Consider the following 17,871-nt stretch of genomic DNA (forward strand, 5'->3'; position numbering starts at 1 on the left):
GACCATGTGACCTTGTTAGGATAACCTAAAAGGCATGTAATGTCTTGAAGACCACCAGCAATTCTAGATAGTTGATATGTCTGATGGTCTCGTGTTTATGCCAGGTGCCTTGGGTCCGAAGAGATACGCAGTGGGCACCCCATCCAGTCAGGGAGGCATTGGTACAGAGCATCACAGTCAGTTCTGGTGCACAGAATGGTACTCCGCAAGAGAGGCTGGCATTAATACTCCACCAGGATAGAGTTTGGAGGACTGCGTGTGGAGGTTGTAATAGTTGGTTCGGTCGATCGCAGTCTGGATGAAAGTTGCAGTTGAACCATAAATACAATGGCTGCATTCACAGTCTCACATTTGTCACCACCAATACCGTGGACGCCGTATGACCAAACACATGTTGAATGGAGTGTGCTGGGACAGTCTGTTGAGTGGTAATCCATCATACAGAAGTTATCAGTCTCTCTTGTCGGTCCAGAGGTAGGAAGGCTTGTGTATGAAGAGAGTCCAGGCATGCTCTGATGTTATTGATGACCTGAGAGGGAACAAGGCATGATTTTTCATTATTAATGCAAAGACCCAACCGGTCAAGCAGAGAACAGGTGGTGGCTATTGAAGTCAGTAGGTCATCTCTGGAGGAGGAGATGATGAGCCAATCATCCAGGTAAGGGTAGATGTGGATACCCCGAAGCCTGAGTTGGGCACAAACCAGAGTGGTAGTGAGCCCAAATGGGAGAACGTTGTACCAGGCTACAGTACCGACAGTGAACCAAAGGAGGAGCCTGTGAGAAGGATGAATGCTGATGTAGAAGTAAGCGTCTTTTAAGTACAGGGATGCGAACCAATCCTCTTTCCTGAGCAATGGAAGTATGTTCTGGAGCATGGTCATTCTGAATTTTTTGGTTTTGATGTATTTATTAACTCCATGTAAATCCAGAATATGGCAGACACCCCTGTCTCTTTTCAATACCATGAAGTACCTGGTATTGAAGAAACCATGCAGTCCTTCAGAGCAATTAAGTTTACGAATCACTCCCTTACGAAGCAGCTCAGTGACTTCTTCCAGGGGGGCTGGAGAGGTTGCTGCATATTGGATTGGACCTGAAGGAGGCACAATTTCAAACTCGATTTTATATCTGTGCTCTGTGATGGAAAGGACCCACCTATCAGATGTGATGGACTCCCAGATGGGGAGTTGACTTTGCAGCTGATCCCCAAAAGGGAGAAGGAAAAGTGGACTGAAGGATTAAGGAGAGGTTCACATGTCCCATCAGTACGGATGCTTTTCAGCATCAGCTCAGCGCCGTGCGGTGTGTTGGATTGTTGGGTCTGAGGCTGTCTTTGCCCAAATTTCTGGCAGCCAGAGGGGTATCCCTAGTGGTAGGGCTGGAAGGGCCAGTACCATGGAGGTCTGTTCCATGACCACTTACATCTAGGCTGAGTGGAGTACTCCATCCAACGTGCAGCGAGGCAAGCCTTGCGTATGTGTTCCAGATTCTCATCAGTCTTTGAGTGGAAAAGACCAGCACCATCAAAAGGCATTTTCTTCAATCTTTGTTTTGTTTCTTGGGGCAGGTTCCCCGCTCTGAGCCAGGCATGGCATCAGAGGGCTACAGCACCAACAAGTGCCCTCAAGTCGCAATCAACATGATGTCTCACTGTGGTGAGCTGTTGTTTTGAGAGCTGCCTCCCTGATGAAGATGCAGGCCAGTTCCCTTTGCTGGTCCAGGAGGAATGCAGTGAGAGACTCAATCTTTTGCCAAAGGAAATATTGGTAACAGGCCATAGTGGCCTCATAATTGGAGATGCGCAGCCTGAGTCCCATGGCGGTGTAGATGTGGCGAGACATCATGTCGATTTTTTTCCTCTCTCTGTCCAACGGAGTGGAATGTTCCCTCGATTGGTGGCCCTGTGTTGACTTGATGACTATGGAGTTCAGTTGGGGATATTTTAAGAAGAATGGTATGTCCTGCTCACAAACCTTATACATGGCCTCCAAACGACAAGAGGTAAGGTGAGAGTAGTTTGGCAGTTGCCAAGACTCTGTCATCACCTGTTGAAAGGTGGAAATGAATGGCAGGGCAATTGGAATGGAGTCTTCTTTACGAACCACATCATAAGTATTGTCCTGGTTCGCGTCAGTACACTGCTGAACGTCGATCTTGAGAGATGACGACATACATGTGAGCAGCTCTGAGAACCGACTCTGGCTGTCACCAGGAGATCCCGGACCGTGGATAGTGATAATAGTATCAGGAAAGATGGAGATCTGTTGGGATTCCTCCGAACCCAAATTGGTCTCCTATGGAGGGCTGGAGGAAGAGCCATCAGGAGACATTGGTGGATGGGTGAGCGCTGCAGCAGATGTTGATGGAGCGTCCCTCGACACTGATTGAGGGGTGGAATGGTGGCAATGCATTGGTGGTGGTGGGTAATAGCCATATGGGGAACAGAAATCCCATGGATAAGGTCGGTCCATGTGCTCGGGATTGAAGTCCCCATAGGGCAGAGGTACCCAGTACCGTGATGGTTGCAGTGCAGGAGGTTGTGGAGGTAAGAGGGAGGATGGACGATGAGGGGCCCTCGGAGATCCCTCTGGAGGATGTTCATGTTCCGACTGAGGTGGCGATTCTAGGATTTCTCCATCTAAGATAGATGTTCGAGCCAATGGATCCGAATGGTCGGGACTGGAGTGCAGGGAGATGGTGATCCTTGGGGGTGACACTGGAGGTGTCACCTGCATAACCAACTGGTGGCTGGGCAGCTCAGTCAATACCAAGAAAGGTATATAAAGCGGCTTGGAGTGAGGCACTTTAGTATGTTTTTTGTGCCAATGCTCAATCTTATTGGGTTTGTCCTTCTTGAAATGTTTGGGTTTATATGTCTCATTGGACCTGACATGCTTCCTCTTCTCCTTATGTTTCTTTGAAAGAGAGGAGCGCTTTCCATTGGGACCAGCAATATCCCCTTTGAATGAGTGAGATGGGGGACTCTTTGAAAACCCGGGAGCTGCAGAGGAGCCGGTATCAGCCGAGACCTGCTTCATAGCCACTAGGGCTTGGTCCCATAACATTTTGCACAGCTTATTTTCTTGTTTTTTCTGAGCCAGCCGCATGAACGATTGGCAATGGCTGCACTTGTCAGTTCTGTGTCTCTCTCCTAGGTCAGTGGGAGACATTTTAGCTCCAGACTGAGCACACTTGTAGAAAGCTGCCCACTGTGCCATCTAGAGAAGGAGGAGGAGAGTATAGCAGCAAGGAGAAAGGTATAGCGCAAGGTTAAGACAATAGAAGGGTTTTTAAAATTATTTTTTATTCTTGGAAAGGTGGTGGGGGAAGGGGAAAAGATATAAAGCGGGGTTTGGTAAGAGTAATGAACAACTGTGTAAAGTGTTTTATTTCAAGAAGGGCTAAGACAAAAGTTAGAAGTTCAGAAATGATCAAAAAGAATAAAGTAAGTACTGCAAAAAAACAGACGAGGAGACAAGCACAAAGGCTTGAAGATTTAAAGCTCTTAAATCTTCCTGGCATCAGGCACTGTGCAGGCACAGCACCCATATGTGTGTGATGCACAGAGACCACGATGAAGAAAGAAAGGATATAAATTTAAGAAAAAATAAAGAAAGCAAGTAGGTGATATAGATGTAATATAATTGCTAGTACTGATTTATAAGTCATTTACTTAGGATTAAGACTGTAAAAGGGGAAGTTTACAAGGTTGTGACAAGCTATGGATTTTCCTATGGCAAATGGCCTGAGGATACAAAATTAAAAACATGGGACCTCCAGTTGACTCTGACAAGGTCTGATTTCAAGGTTGACTAAAGGATAAACTAGGAGATAAATGGTTCTCTTTTAAATGGTTCAAATCACTGACTGTACTTTCTGGCATAATACAAGGGATCTATCAAGTGAAATTGGTATGGCTAAGTAAGTTTGTGGAATATTGTAAGGGTTACACATATTAATTTGTCCTATGGATAAATCATTGTATTGCCATACAATACACTATATTTACAAATCATTGTATTGCCATACAATACACTACTACAATACAAGTCTAACTGTCTTCTAGCTATATCCCTTGCTTCCCTGAGGGCATCAACATATTCCTACTCAGTTGATTTTCTGGTCCCCAGTTCTGTAACTTTTGTTTACCTGGTACAGGTGATCATGCTGTGGTTGCTAGTTTGTTAACCAGGCCAGTCATATGCCAGGGGGATTAGCATAATTACTCATCAGCAGCAAACTGGCTTGGGTGATTTGTTGCCATGGGTAACAAGCCACCCAGAAACCTACAAAAGCAGGGAAATGGGCTTATTTTCCCAACTGCACAGTGGGTCATTATTTCATTTTCCCTGTTTCAAAGTATTGCCAAATTAAATTCCTGCCATTCACTTACCACAAGAGGTTCTGTACGTGGCCTGGGCATATAGGGAAAGGTTTCTCGAAGAAATGTTGTGATCTCTAAGAGAAGTTGACATGCTGCCATCTTTAGAGCAAAAGGACAACAACATTTGGTGGGATTCACAGTGCCTAAGAAACAATAATATATGTACACATGTTGTTAAAAAATAGCAGTAGAAGAAAAAATTAGATCTAAGAAGAGATGAACATCATCACACATGGTACATGATGCAAGCAGCGTATGGAACATTATGGCCCCTTTACATTATTAACCAATTTTTCCTAATACAGTCATTTGCACACTTACCTATTGTTACATATTCTCTGCAGCATATGGCAGTTTCATAATATAAGGCCTGCAGTGAACTCAAAATCTAACTGTTCTTTGAAGTGCCCCCTGTTAATGCAGATGTCGAAATCAAGACATTCCTAGTCTGTTCACCTTAGCATTCAGTTTTGGCCTAGAAATGACACACCATTTTGCATATCTCTTCAAACTATCAGCCTGCTTGCTTGCTTTAAAACCAAAAGTACAATCTGGGGAGAGACAGTTAGAGATGCACAATCACATGGAGGTGCAGTTGCTCAATCCTTCCCCTTTAGCCAACCATCTTCCCTTTCAAAATCCCCCTGTCCTGCACTCAGCTTTTTCCCCACAAGGGAAAAGAAATGGACATTCTTATTGGATTCCCTGCATGAACAAAACCTTTGTGGGGCGGGGGGCGGGGTGCCATGTGTTAAAAAAGCTGGAGAAGGGGCTCATGCAGATCTGTGTCATGCTTGATCAATAACAATACTACAGCCAGCTTAGGTAAGGTTAGAAAGATAAGCTTTCTGCAAAGGTTAGGTAAGTTTAGTTGCCTTATTTTTGGTATTATACCTATATTTGTGATTATCTGCCAATTAACACTGAGAACAGAAAAGCTATCAGTCTCCAGAGATCCTGACTCCAAAAGTGAACCAAATCTGAGTAAATGCTGGCTTTGGACCTTTTCACCTCTTGAAAATATGGGGAGTGGATAAAAATACTGAAGGTTAACCATGTGAAGATGGTACAAAGCAATTCCAGTGTGCAGAGACCACCAGGGAACAGAAGAAGGTAGAACACTGGGGCATTGACTCGAGTACTAGGATAGAAGAACTGGTTTTGTTTATCTGTTTCCCCCCTTTCCTTCCTTAGTATATGCAACTGTACACTGCCACTAACTTCTTTATACCTTCTCCATGAAAAAAGAAATATTCAGGATGGCATCCATAAGTTTAAAACACATTTACTGTTCCATCTTCAAACCTGGGACCATGGAAGAAGAAACATTAGAAAAAGGCAGTAGGGTAATCCCATCCATTCAACACTTAGTAGACAAAGACATTATAGAGCTACATTCTTCCTACACCCTGTAGCTTGCTACTGCTGCCCTTCAACCCTGCAGTTCCCTTTAGGAATAATGCATGCACATGAAATTAAGCATGTATAAATAATTTTGCTGAAACTGTCACTACTCATCTGATAATCCCACTTGCATCGTTATAGTGAAGAAAACCTAACAGAACATGAGAGCCAGTGTGGTGTAGTGGTTAAGAGCATGGGACTGGGACCCAGACGATCTGGGTTCTAGTCCCTGCTCAGGCATGGAGCCAACTGGGTGACTTTGGGCCAGTCACAGACTCTCAGCCCAACCTACCTCACAGGGTTGTTGTTGTGGGGATAAGATGGAGGAGGTAAATGATGTAAGCTGCCCTGAGCCCTTTGTAGGAAAAAGGTAGGATATAAATAAATAAATTAAAAAAAAACACTGCATGCACTCACAGAGAGTGGGAAAATTCTCTACATGCTGATCTGCCTATCATCATGAAATCACAAAGGTACTGAGGCACTTGTGAAGGGAAGAATTAAATGGCACTGAGAAGGGACATCATATTCTGGAATTCCATATCTTTCTCACTTACAAATCCCCATTTGTTCTCTATTTTCACTCATCCAGAAAGAGCTAGATATCCTCTTTCCCAGTCCCAATAATTTCACAGCTGATGTGAAAAGAGCAATTGTGAAAACAATAAGAATTTCTCTGTTTCTTCTCACTTTAAATTTCAAAACATATCTGATAAACCAAGGAGACAGCATATGGTTCCAATAATTGCATATTAGAACTATTTCCAATTAGATTGTCAGGATGAGCAGATTCTTTTCTAACCCAAATATTTATACTAATAACTCTCCTTAGCTTTCAGCAGATCAGCTTAGAACATTGTAGGTGCATAATAAATTCAGTAAGGTTACCAAAATCAAAACCCCTTTAATGGATTACATGCTAAGTGGAAAAGAACAGTACAGACACACAAATAAATATATAGATGATACTTGGAAAAGATATTGTACTGAGCATTAGTGTAATCTGCACTCTATATTGGCATGAGATATTTCTATGTTCCACACATCCATGCTGATTTTTTTAAATGTTAAAATGTGGCATTTTTGACTTTATAAATCATAGTCAGTATACTATTACTGAATCTTATCTAGTGTACTGTTTTCTATATTTTAAAAAGGAATAAATGAAAATTGAGTATTAGTTTTAAAAAATCCTAATTTCCATTTAGCTTGGGTTCTGTATATATGGAGTGTATACTGACATATAGTGGAACTTTTCAGTAGTTATTTCATTCACATGCATTAAGGTTCCACTCATTGTTTTTTAACAAGGTATTTTCTGTATTGTGAGTGACATTTACTGCATATTACTATAAAGTTGATCAAACTTTACAGCCTAGCTTATAATGATACACTTATAACCATCTAGTTCTACATTCATGAAGAAACTGACAACTTCAGTGGGTTCCCTTCTGAATTATGGTCTTTGTGATTAATTGAATGTTTTCTTAGTATCACTGATAGGTGCTGATTCACACAATCAACACCTCCTACTGTGGCTTATTTAAGCCATGGTAGCTTGTGGCATTTGGGATATTGCTCAACCCTCAAACAAGGACTGTTTGCGAGTCAAGTAAATTTTGCACAAACCATGGTCTGCTACAGGATTCTGTCCTTTCAAACAAATTCTGCTACCCAGGTCCAGATGATTCAACGAATTATTGTAACCCCTAGCAGGGGCTAAATATTCAAAATGGCCACTGCTATGCATCACAGTAGGCTGCAGTGATCCTGCAATGAAGGTCATGGTTTCAATAAATAAAACATGGCCAATGTTTTTAAAAAGTGAAAGACAACCTAACAAGGAATGCTCTGATGATGAAAGCTTACATAGGTCCATCAACGTTATTTACCTTCAGCTGCCTTAATCCAGCAAGGGAGAACCACATCTAGAAACAGAGTTGGACATACAACTTTATTCCACCTAGACCAGTATTGTCTGTTCTGACCATTGCCAACTCACCAAGATCTTGGGCAAAGATAGACCCTTTCATGTAACAATGTCAGGGACTGACCTTCAGACCCCCTTTCTGTACAGTGCCATGGATCCATAGTCCCTGGCACAGGGAGCCAATGGACTGAATGTATATCCATATCAGCTAGCATTGTAACACTTGTAAGGACTCTGTTGAACCATCTGGGCTTAACATCTGCTATACATGACTAGAGCCTTATCAGGCAATATACTATGGATTCTGCTTCTATTTTCCTGCTTCTACTACTACAGAATGCATTACAACTAGGCAGAGAGAGAGAGAGAGAGAGAGAGAGAGAGAGAGAGAGAGAGAGAGAGAGGAAGGTAAGTGTGGAATACAATTGGGTGGAAAGGTAATGAAAGAGAGAAAGTAAAAATTTTTAAAAAGGAATTAAGTGTTCCTAAAGCAGAGATTCTTACAAGCGGGGGTTCTTGTAGTAAAGGGAGTCTCCTTACTGTCATCTAAAAAGTCTTCTTCCTCATCCTCCTTTCTCAGCCTCCTCTTGGTCTCCTCATCATAAATGAGGCCCAACAGATTGGCTGGGCTCTCATTCTCACTATGGCAAAGTTCATTGAGACGGGCTCCAATAGCCTGGCAGCAGAAACAACAAGAAGAAAACAACCAAGTGTCATTAGCATCATGGCTAATGCTTGATAAAAGTAGAAAAACAATTTAAGTTGAATACATATTACTTGGAATCCTGCACTGTTAAATTAATGCCATTTCATAGTCAAATTGTGAGTGCAGAGGACATAGAACAGCAACTTATTTCTATTTCTATCTTGTGCTTTTACTAACCTTGCTTACAACACACTCGTAGATCAGAAAAACTAACTGTAAATCCAGTAAGCAATTAACAATATAAAACTGATAGTATATTAACACAGTACAATTGCGGAAAAACCAGGTGGCAACATGAGCTCAAATTATGCAGTGAAATCCATTTTCTGATTCTGTCAACTTACAAAAAAGTCTCAAAAGACAGGGCCTGATGGATCTCAATCAGGCGATTATACCAGGGCCAAGGCATCACCTCAGAAAATGTCATGTTAGAGACATAATCAGTATCTTTATTGAAAAAGCAGCCTAAATGCCTTCCTCTCCCTCAAATAGGACTGTGGCACTTGGACTCCTGAAACAAAGGCTACTTGATTTATTCAAATACCAAGCTGCTTGATAGTCCTGGATTTCTAGAAATTTTCCCCCACTATTTATTTTGGTCAGTGAGTTTATGCAACAATGAACTGAAAATACCTGGGCATCAGGTTAAATGATACAAGCAGTAGAGTTTGTTGCATCACTCCAACGAGGGAAGCAAAAGCGTTTAGACCTGCAAAACCTAAACTGAACCGGTACTGAGAGCTCCTGGCTCTCTTGTTTTAGGCTACACTTGTCCATCTTTGAATTTTCCTTTACTTATCCACCCCAGATGGTAAAAATTAACAAACTCTATCAGCTGTTCTATGCACCTGTCCACTTCCGTTTGAGTAAGAAGTTGCTATGAGCTTCACAAGATTATACAGTTTTGTTTAGGATGCGTCCAGACAAGCTTTTTATCACATTACCTCATGCACAGATTTTGAGGGATGGGGGAATGGAAACAACATTATCTCCAGTTTTTGGTTGCAGGGCAGCAATAGCAAAAAGCAGATTTTTTTTAGCTCTTTTTTTCTTTTTAGAAAGGGCTATTGTTTTTCCTGTCACTGATAGCAGAAGAATGTAAAGTAAAGCCCCTTCTGGGTTTAGGGAATATCTAAACATGTACAGGTTTGCAATCTAACATATTTTTAAATTTGGGTGGTATGTTGATATTATGCTTTCTCTAATTGTTAGAGTCTAACACATCTCATCATGTCTATTCCAAGATTTCAGAGATGCACAGTCAAGGTTGGATAAGCATCAGTATATAAAGTGAAGCTACAGAATACAGGATGATGTGTATTAGTGGAAGATTAAGTTGCATATACAACACAAGAATAAGTTTCTTCTTCTAGAAGAGCAGGTTGCTTACCTGTAACTGATGTTCTTCGAGTGGCCATCTGTGCAGTCACACATAAGGGTTCTGCGCCTGCGCAGTGCCTTTGGCTGGAAGATTAACAGCTAACGGTTTTTGGTAGGAACTCCGCTCCCCCTCCCCACTAGTATAATATAAGGAGTAGAGTATCCGCCATTTTCCAGTCTTTGAAAGACCGACGTTCGCTCCCTTAATAAAGTTATTGTCATTATGGCAAAAACCAAAACTTCAGTGGTATGATAAATATCTAAAGAGATCCTAGCATCGAAGAGAAGGAAGTTGGACCACCAATGACACCAAGCGGGGTCCGAGGGTGGGCTGTGTGAATGCACAGATGGCCACTCGAAGAACATCAGTTACAGGTAAGCAACCTGCTCTTCTTTGTCGTGGCCTCTGTGCATCACACATATGGGTAGAATAACAAGCTTACCCAAACTGGAGGAGGGAGGTGTCATCAACGAAGAATAGAAGAAAGAACAGCCCTGCCAAAAGAGCAATCTTGTCTGGCACGAACATCAAGTCTATAGTGTCTGGCGAAGGTACACGGGGTAGCCCAAGTGGCCACTCTGCAGACGTCTTCCATTGGGACTCCCGATGCAAAGGCTGAAGAAGCAGCAACAGCCCTTGTAGAATGACCTCTTGGAGTAGATGGTAAGTCCAATTTAGCCAACTGGTAAGACAGAACAATTGTTTTCGCTATCCATTTGGAAAGTCGTTGGGAAGTAACCGGATAGCCTCGGTCGTGTTCTGAGTATTTAACAAAGAGTCTATTGGAGTGTCGAACAGACTCAGTCCTGGACCTATAAAAGGCTAAGCAACGACGAACATCCAGTATATGCAGAGACCTCTCTATCGGATTCGAAGGAGTTGGAAAGAATGCCGGTAAAACAATCTCTTGCTGCATGTGAAACGAAGTAGCGATCTTATGAAGAAAGGACAGATCCAGCCGTAGAACTACCTTTTCCTTATGAAAATTCAGAAAAGGGGGGTCTACCCTAAGGGCACAAAGCTCAGAAGATCTACGGGCTGAAGTAACTGCTACGAGAAAAGCAGTCTTCCATGAGACAAGGCGTAGATCAGTTGTCGCCATGGGTTCAAAAGGTGGTCGAGTCAGTGCCTGTAAAACTACTGAAAGACTCCAAGTGGGCATTAGAGGCCTTATTGTTGGATGGAGGTTACCCAATCCTCTCAAAAATCTTTTAATCAAAGGTTGAGGAAAAATGGAAAAACCTTGTACAGTTCCACGGTAGTAAGAAATCGCTGCTGTATATACTTTTATGGAAGAAGGTTTAAGTCCAGACTGGTGCAATTCGAAGAGGAATTGAAGAATCTGCTACGCCGACGATGCTGGAAGTGAGTGAGATTCGGCAAAGCTGAAGAATCTATGCCATTTTGCTGCATACGACTTTCTAGTGGATGGCCTTAATGCAGATTCGAGAATATATTGCAGATCTGGATGTAAAGTTTGTGAAGTAGAGGTAGCAGGGATTGCCGGTGGCATCGACACCGGTGCAGCACATAAGGTTATCGGATCCTCCAGGCAGTCAGTTTCAGCGACAACAGGTCTGGGTGTCAAATCGTGCCTTCCCTCTGGGTAATGAGATAAGGAAGAAGAGGGAGTTGAAGAAAATCCTCCCAAGAGATATGAAGGAGAGTTGAGAACCATGGTTGGCGTGGCCCCAGGGGGTTATCAGTAGCCCTGTGGCCCCTTCGTGAATAATCTTTGCCAACACTCTCATGATGAGGGGGATCGGTGGGAAAGCGTAAAAGGTCATGTCGTTCCAGGGAATCATGAAGGCGTCCCCGGACGACCCCTGTCCTATCCCCGCTCTGGAACAATAGTTCATGCACACCCTGTTCTGTTGGGTGGCAAACAGGTCTATGTCTGGTGGACCCCAGAGGTGAAACAGTCTGTCGCGAACCCAACAGTCCAGTTCCCATTTGTGTGACCGCGACATATGTGTGCTCAAGAGAACTGCTTCTACATTGTCCTTGCCCACAAGATGTACTGCTAGAAGAGTGATACCTCTCGGTATGCACCAGTCCCAAATTTGTATTGACAGGCGGGCTAGTTTCGGGGACCAGGTTCCCCCTTGTTTGTTCAAATAAAAGACCGTAGCCATGTTGTCTGAAGTCACCTGGACAACCTGGTGAAGAAGTACATCCTCGAACGATTGCAGGGCTTTGAAAACAGCAAGAAGTTCCAGGAAGTTGATGTGGTTCCTGGAATCCCAGGGACTCCAAACCCCTTGGGTACGTAGGTCGGAGCAAATGGCTCCCCATCTGAGAAGAGACGCATCGGTACTGAGAGTCACTGTAGGGTACCGAGGTCGAAACACGACACCAACATTTAAATTGGCTGGCTCTGTCCACCATAACAGGGACTGAAGAACGGAGGCCGGGAGTCGAATCCGTTTGGTAGGTGGAACTCTCTGTGGTCGGAACATCCCATTGAAGAATAACTGGAGAGGGCGTAGTCTGAGTTTGGCATGCGGAACCACGGCGATGGATGCAGCCATGTGTCCCAACAGGCTCTGGATAGATCGGGCAGGGACAGTCCTTTCTCATCGAATCCAAGAGATGCACCGAGCGATAGCATGCTGTCTGTCTTGAGGAAGAGAGGCTCTTGCCAGCATAGAATCCAGTCGGGCTCCGATAAAGTTGACCGTCTGTGTAGGGAGAAGAGAAGACTTCTGTTGATTAATGCAGAGTCCAAGGTCTTGTAATAGAGCACAAGTAATATCAACAGCAGACGAAAGTCCTGCTTTAGTGTCAGAAACCAACAACCAATCATCAAGGTACGGGTATATCTGAATTCCATGTAGTTGAAGGTGTGCGCAGACAGGAGCCATACACTTTGTAAAAACTCTTGGTGCAGTGGCTAATCCAAACGGTAACACCTTGAATTTGTAGATTTCAGAGTCTACCACAAAACGAAGGAAGTGCCTATGACGTGGATGTATTGAAATATGAAAATAGGCATCCTTCAAATCCAACGAGGTGAACCAATCCCCTCTCCCCAGCAACAGATGTATATTTTGGGGCATGGTCATCCAAAACTTCTTTGGTGTTATGAATCTATTGAGAGCTCTCAAGTCCAATATGGGTTGGAGACCCCCATCTCATTTCGGGACCGTAAAATATCTGGAATAGAATCCGTGGAGTCCTTCTGATAACAATAAGCGATGAACAACTCCTTTAGTAAGGAGTTGGTGATTCTTGTCCAACAGTACCGACGAGGTCGGTGTAAAACGGATAGGATTCAGTGATGGAACAATGTCGAATTCAATTCTATAGCCATGCTGGATGATGGATAACACCCACCTGTCAGATGTAATGGACTCCCAAGTGGAGAGCCGACTTTTCAGCCGGTCCCCAAATGAGAGAGGGGAGGGTGAAGTTGGGAGGAGAGGAAAGGCTCACTCGTCCCATCAGCGTTGTCGCCTATCCGTGTCGAAGCGGCGGCGGCCCTGCTGGAAGCGCTGGGACAGCTGCTGTCTGCGGCGTTGCTGGCGTTGATGTGGTTGTTGTTGCCGAGGTTGGAATTGTTGGCGGTATTGCAGGCGTGACCATGACCACTTACGTCGAGGCTGGGATTGCAGTTCCATACGACGGGCCGTCATTCTGGATTCATGGATCTTTTTTCGTTTACTATCCGTCTTCGCATTGAAGAGACCGGATCCGTCGAACGGCATCTCCTCAATTCTCCGCTTCATTTCTTCAGGAAAATTGCAATTACGCAACCAGGCGTGCCTGCAGAGAGAAATGGCACTGACGAGCAACCTCGAATCAGAATCAACATGGTGCCTCGCTGTGGAAAGCTGCTGCACCGCCACTTGCATAGCTTCCTTAACAAAGGTTTTCGCTAGCTCACCCTGGTTTCCTGGGAAGGTGTCAATGATAGTGTCTAGGAGCTGCATAAGGAAATATTGATAGCGTGCCAGGGTCACCTCATAATGTGAAATTCGTAATCCGAGGCCAGAAACTGCGTACACCTGACGGGCGAGGGAGTCAACTTTTCTTCCCTCCTTATCACAAGGCGAGGTGTGTCCATGTGCTTCCTGGCCCTGAGAAGATTCCACAACAACTGAGTTCGGCTTGGGGTGACGGAGGAGGAATGGGATGTCCCCCTCCCGAACCCAATACATGGATTCATATTTACGTGAAGTCGGTTGTGGGTGGGCCAGGAGGTCCCATGGCTTAGTCATTGCCTGCTGCAGAGTCGTTATGAACAGTAAGGCGATAGAGGTGGATCATTCGCCCCTGACCACATCATAAAAACGGTCAGTGCTCGGTCCTGGTTGTTGGTGGGCTTCAATGTCAAGCGACCTCACCAGTCTGGCCATTAACTCATTGAAGGAGATGTATGGTTCTTCAGGTGACCCCAGGCCTTGCGAAGTAACCGCTGCATCTGGTGAGGTCGAGTCAACCTCGGACTCATCAGATTCCATCCAGTAAGGAGGTGGGGCACTGGAAGAGGAATCTCCTGGTGACACCGATCTGCCGCTCTCTCTAGATGGAGTCCTCGGGGCATCTCTGGGTGTAGAATGGAAACAATCCCAAGGAGTTGGCAGCGAGGATCGTCCTCTGGAAACCGAGTAATAGGCCATGGATTGGTATTCTTCCCATCTCGGAGCAGAGGTGTATCGGGAATGGTACCAGTCATAAGATCTAGCATCCGAAGAACGGCTCCTACAGCTTCTCGGAGGAGAGATGGCGATGTCGATATCCAGAGGGACAGGCGGCATTGGTGTTGGCAACTGAGTTCTCGTTGGGGAATCTCTTATTTCACCATCCGAGATGGAACCACGCTGTGGGTCCTGAAGGGGTTCGGCTCCCGGTCAGCGCTGTGAGCCTGGTGGAGTAACCCTCATAGCCACCTGGATGGTCAGGACCGAGGGGGTTGGTTCCATGGGTGGAGTCGGGACCGAGGAGGTCGCCAAACCCCGAGTGGCGATGCTTTGTATGCTCGGGATTCCTCGGTTTCTTAACCGGCTTACCAGCCTTATCCTTTTTGGCCTTCTCATACACAGGATGTTTGGCCGGATCACTGTGCTTCCGCTTCTCTTTTTGTTTCCTTGGTAGGGAAACGGGCTGATCGGCCATGCTAGGAGCACCATCTTCAGAAGGGTGTGAGGGCAGAACAATAGTGGAAGAGGCCGGGCATTGCGGCAGGTCAGCCGGAGTTGGACGGCCTTCAGGTGGAGCCACTGTGGGGGGCTTAGCCACCAGCCGGTCCGATTGGAGGAGAGCTTGGTCCCACAAGAGCTTGCGGAGGCAGTTCTCCCAATTATTCCTTGCCTGTTTGGAGAAGGCCAAACAGTGGCCGCATTTATCTGTCCTGTGCCCTTCCCCCAGGCAAAGGAGGCACAGGTCATGCGGGTCCGCCGCCGGCATTTTGGAGCTGCACTTCCCGCACTTGTGGAACGCCGCCCGTTGTGCCATAGTAGAAAAAGAAGAGAAGGAGATAGTAAAGCAGGAGAATAATATGTTTTGTTTTTTTGTTTTTATAAGATCAAGAGAGAAAAAAGTGAAAAGCAAGAACTCACTGAAAATACTAACAGTAACAGGAACAAGGGAATACTAACTTGGTAAGGAAAAAGGGAAGTTTTTCAACAAGTGAGAGCGAAGCGGCATGACGCACAATGAACGGCGGTCGCAAAGACTGGAAAATGGCAGATACACCACTCCTTATATAATACTAGGGGGGAGGGGTAGCGGAGTTCCTGCCAAAAACCGTTAGCTGCTAATCTTCCGGCCATAGGCACTGCGCAGGTGCAGAACCCATATGTGTGATGCACAGAGGCCACGACGAAGAAATCAGGAATATGGTAGCCACCGAACATGGAATTAGGTGACTCAGTCTGTCAGTCATGGGCCACCACAAGTCCAAAGAAAGAAAGGTATTATAAAATATATTAGGATAATAATAAAGGTACAATAAATAAGTTATAATAAAAAGGTATAATAAAAATATGAACCAATTGGAAAGAAACATACAAACACAGAAACAGAGCGAGTCAGAAGGGGTCTCTCGAGCCATCTAGTCTGACCGACGACTCCAGCCAGCTCCGCTCACGACATGCCCACCATGTGCATGCCCAGCCTATCTTTGAACACCCTCACCAATGGGGCCTCAACGACCTCTCGTGGAATCCCATTCCACACCCTCGGGGTCCTAACTGTCAGGAAGTGCTTCCTGGCATCTAAATGGAACATTGGCTCCCTGAGCTTTGCTCCGTTGGAGCATGTCCTGCCTTCCTCTGCAGGGGAGAACAGGTTTCTACCCATCTCCATGTGACATGTCCTCACATACCTGTATGTCACCAACACATCCCCTCTGAGTCTCCTCCAGGCTGAAGAGACCCAGTTCCCTCAGTCTCGGCTCATATTCCATCCCCTGCAAACCAGCCACCAACCTTGTGGCCCTACGCTGCACTGACTCTAACCTGGCTATATTCTTTCTGTAAGGAGGGGCCCAAAACTGAGCACAATACTCCAGTTGCGGGCGCACCAGAGTCGTATGGAGTAGTAGTGATACCTCTTTCAATCTAGAAGCCACACTTCTGGCTATGCGACCAAGGGTGGCGTTTGTCCTCTTGACCACCGTATCACACTGCTGACTCATGTTTAGCCTGCAGTCAACCAGCACCCCGAGGTCCCTTTCACAAGTGCTGCTCTCCAGCCACTTGTCACCTAACATGTACTTATGACAGCTATTCCTATGCCCCAAGTGCAAGACTTTGCACTTATCCACATTGAATGCCATCCTGTTGTTTCCTGCCCACTTCCATAGTCTGTCCAAATCCTTTCGGATCTGGAGTACCTGCTCCTCAGTTGTGGCCATTGCTCCAGTTTTAGTGTTGTCTGTGAATTTGATCAGCAGACTGTTCACCCCTTCTTCCATGTCATTGATGAAAAGATTAAACAGGATCAGCCCCAGGACAGAGCCCTGGGGGACCCTGCTTGTCACTGGCCGCCATCTAAATGATTCCCCACTAATGGTTACCCTCTGTTTTCGGTCAGTCAACCATGCCCAAGTCCATTGGACAATACTTTGATGTATCCCTAAGCTCCTCACTTTCTCCACCGGGATATCATGGGGCACTTTGCCAAATCTAGGTAAACCACATCCACTGCATCCCCTCCATCTAGCCATCTCGAAACCCTTTTATAGAATTCCACAAGGTATGTCTGGCAGGACCTGCTTTTGCGGAAGCCGTGTTGTGTGGCTGTCAGCCTCCCTCCCCTAGCTAGCATCACCAGATCTCTCTTTATTATGAGCATTTCCATTGTTTTTCCTACAATGGATGTAAGGCTAACTGGTCTGTAATTCCCCATGTCCCTTCTACTACCCTTCTTGAAAATTGGGACCACTGATACCACCCTCCAGTCCTCTGGAACTTCACCCGTTATCCACGAGGCCTCAAAAATGGAGGTCAGCGGGCATGAGAGAACCCCTGCCAACTCTCTAAGTACTCTCGGGTGTAACCTATCAGGGCCTGGCACCTTTGTAATGTCCAATGCCCTGAGGAGCCCCTCGACTTCGAGGGGGGTGACTCTAATCTGTGCCCCTAAGTCCCTGGCCTCATCTAATCTCCTATGCAGATCTTCCCCGTCCTGCTTTAGGGAGAACACAGAGGCAAAATAGACATTTAGCATCTGTGCCTGTTCCCTCATATCAGTCACTGGATCTCCTTCCTCCTTATTTAGTGGTCCCACCACTTGTCTCCCCTTCCTCTTCCTATTTACATGCTGAAAGAAGACCTTTTTGTTGTTCTTGATATTCTTGGCAAGTCTCAGCTCATAATCTGCCTTAGCCTTACGAAGAACCCTTCTGGAATGGGCCTCCTCCTCCCGGTATACCCTTTTCTCTATTTGCCCCAGCACCCATTTCCTACGGAGGTTCTTCTTTTGTCTAATCCCTCTAACCACCTCCTTTCGCATCCATGGTGGCACTCTCCTCTGCCTCCCCACCTTACTAACTGGAGGTATCGTCAAGGCTTGCGCCTCCAAAACCTCCCTTTTGAGTGCCATCCACCCCACTTCAAC

At 45.3% G+C, this 17,871-nt stretch overlaps 1 protein-coding gene across 1 annotated transcript in view; it reads right to left on the bottom strand.

Moving 5' to 3' along the window:
- Positions 1 to 17,871, bottom strand: part of UNC80 (unc-80 homolog, NALCN channel complex subunit) — a 221,874-nt gene that overhangs the window by 116,757 nt on the left and 87,246 nt on the right. The window contains 2 exon segments of the mRNA XM_044431977.1: positions 4,396 to 4,529; positions 8,261 to 8,396. Coding sequence (XP_044287912.1) covers positions 4,396 to 4,529; positions 8,261 to 8,396 — 270 coding nt within the window.

Source organism: Varanus komodoensis, unplaced genomic scaffold (assembly GCF_004798865.1).
Source record: "Varanus komodoensis strain SLA01 unplaced genomic scaffold, ASM479886v1 scaffold23, whole genome shotgun sequence".
In the NCBI taxonomy this organism is placed as follows: Eukaryota; Metazoa; Chordata; class Lepidosauria; order Squamata; family Varanidae; genus Varanus; species Varanus komodoensis.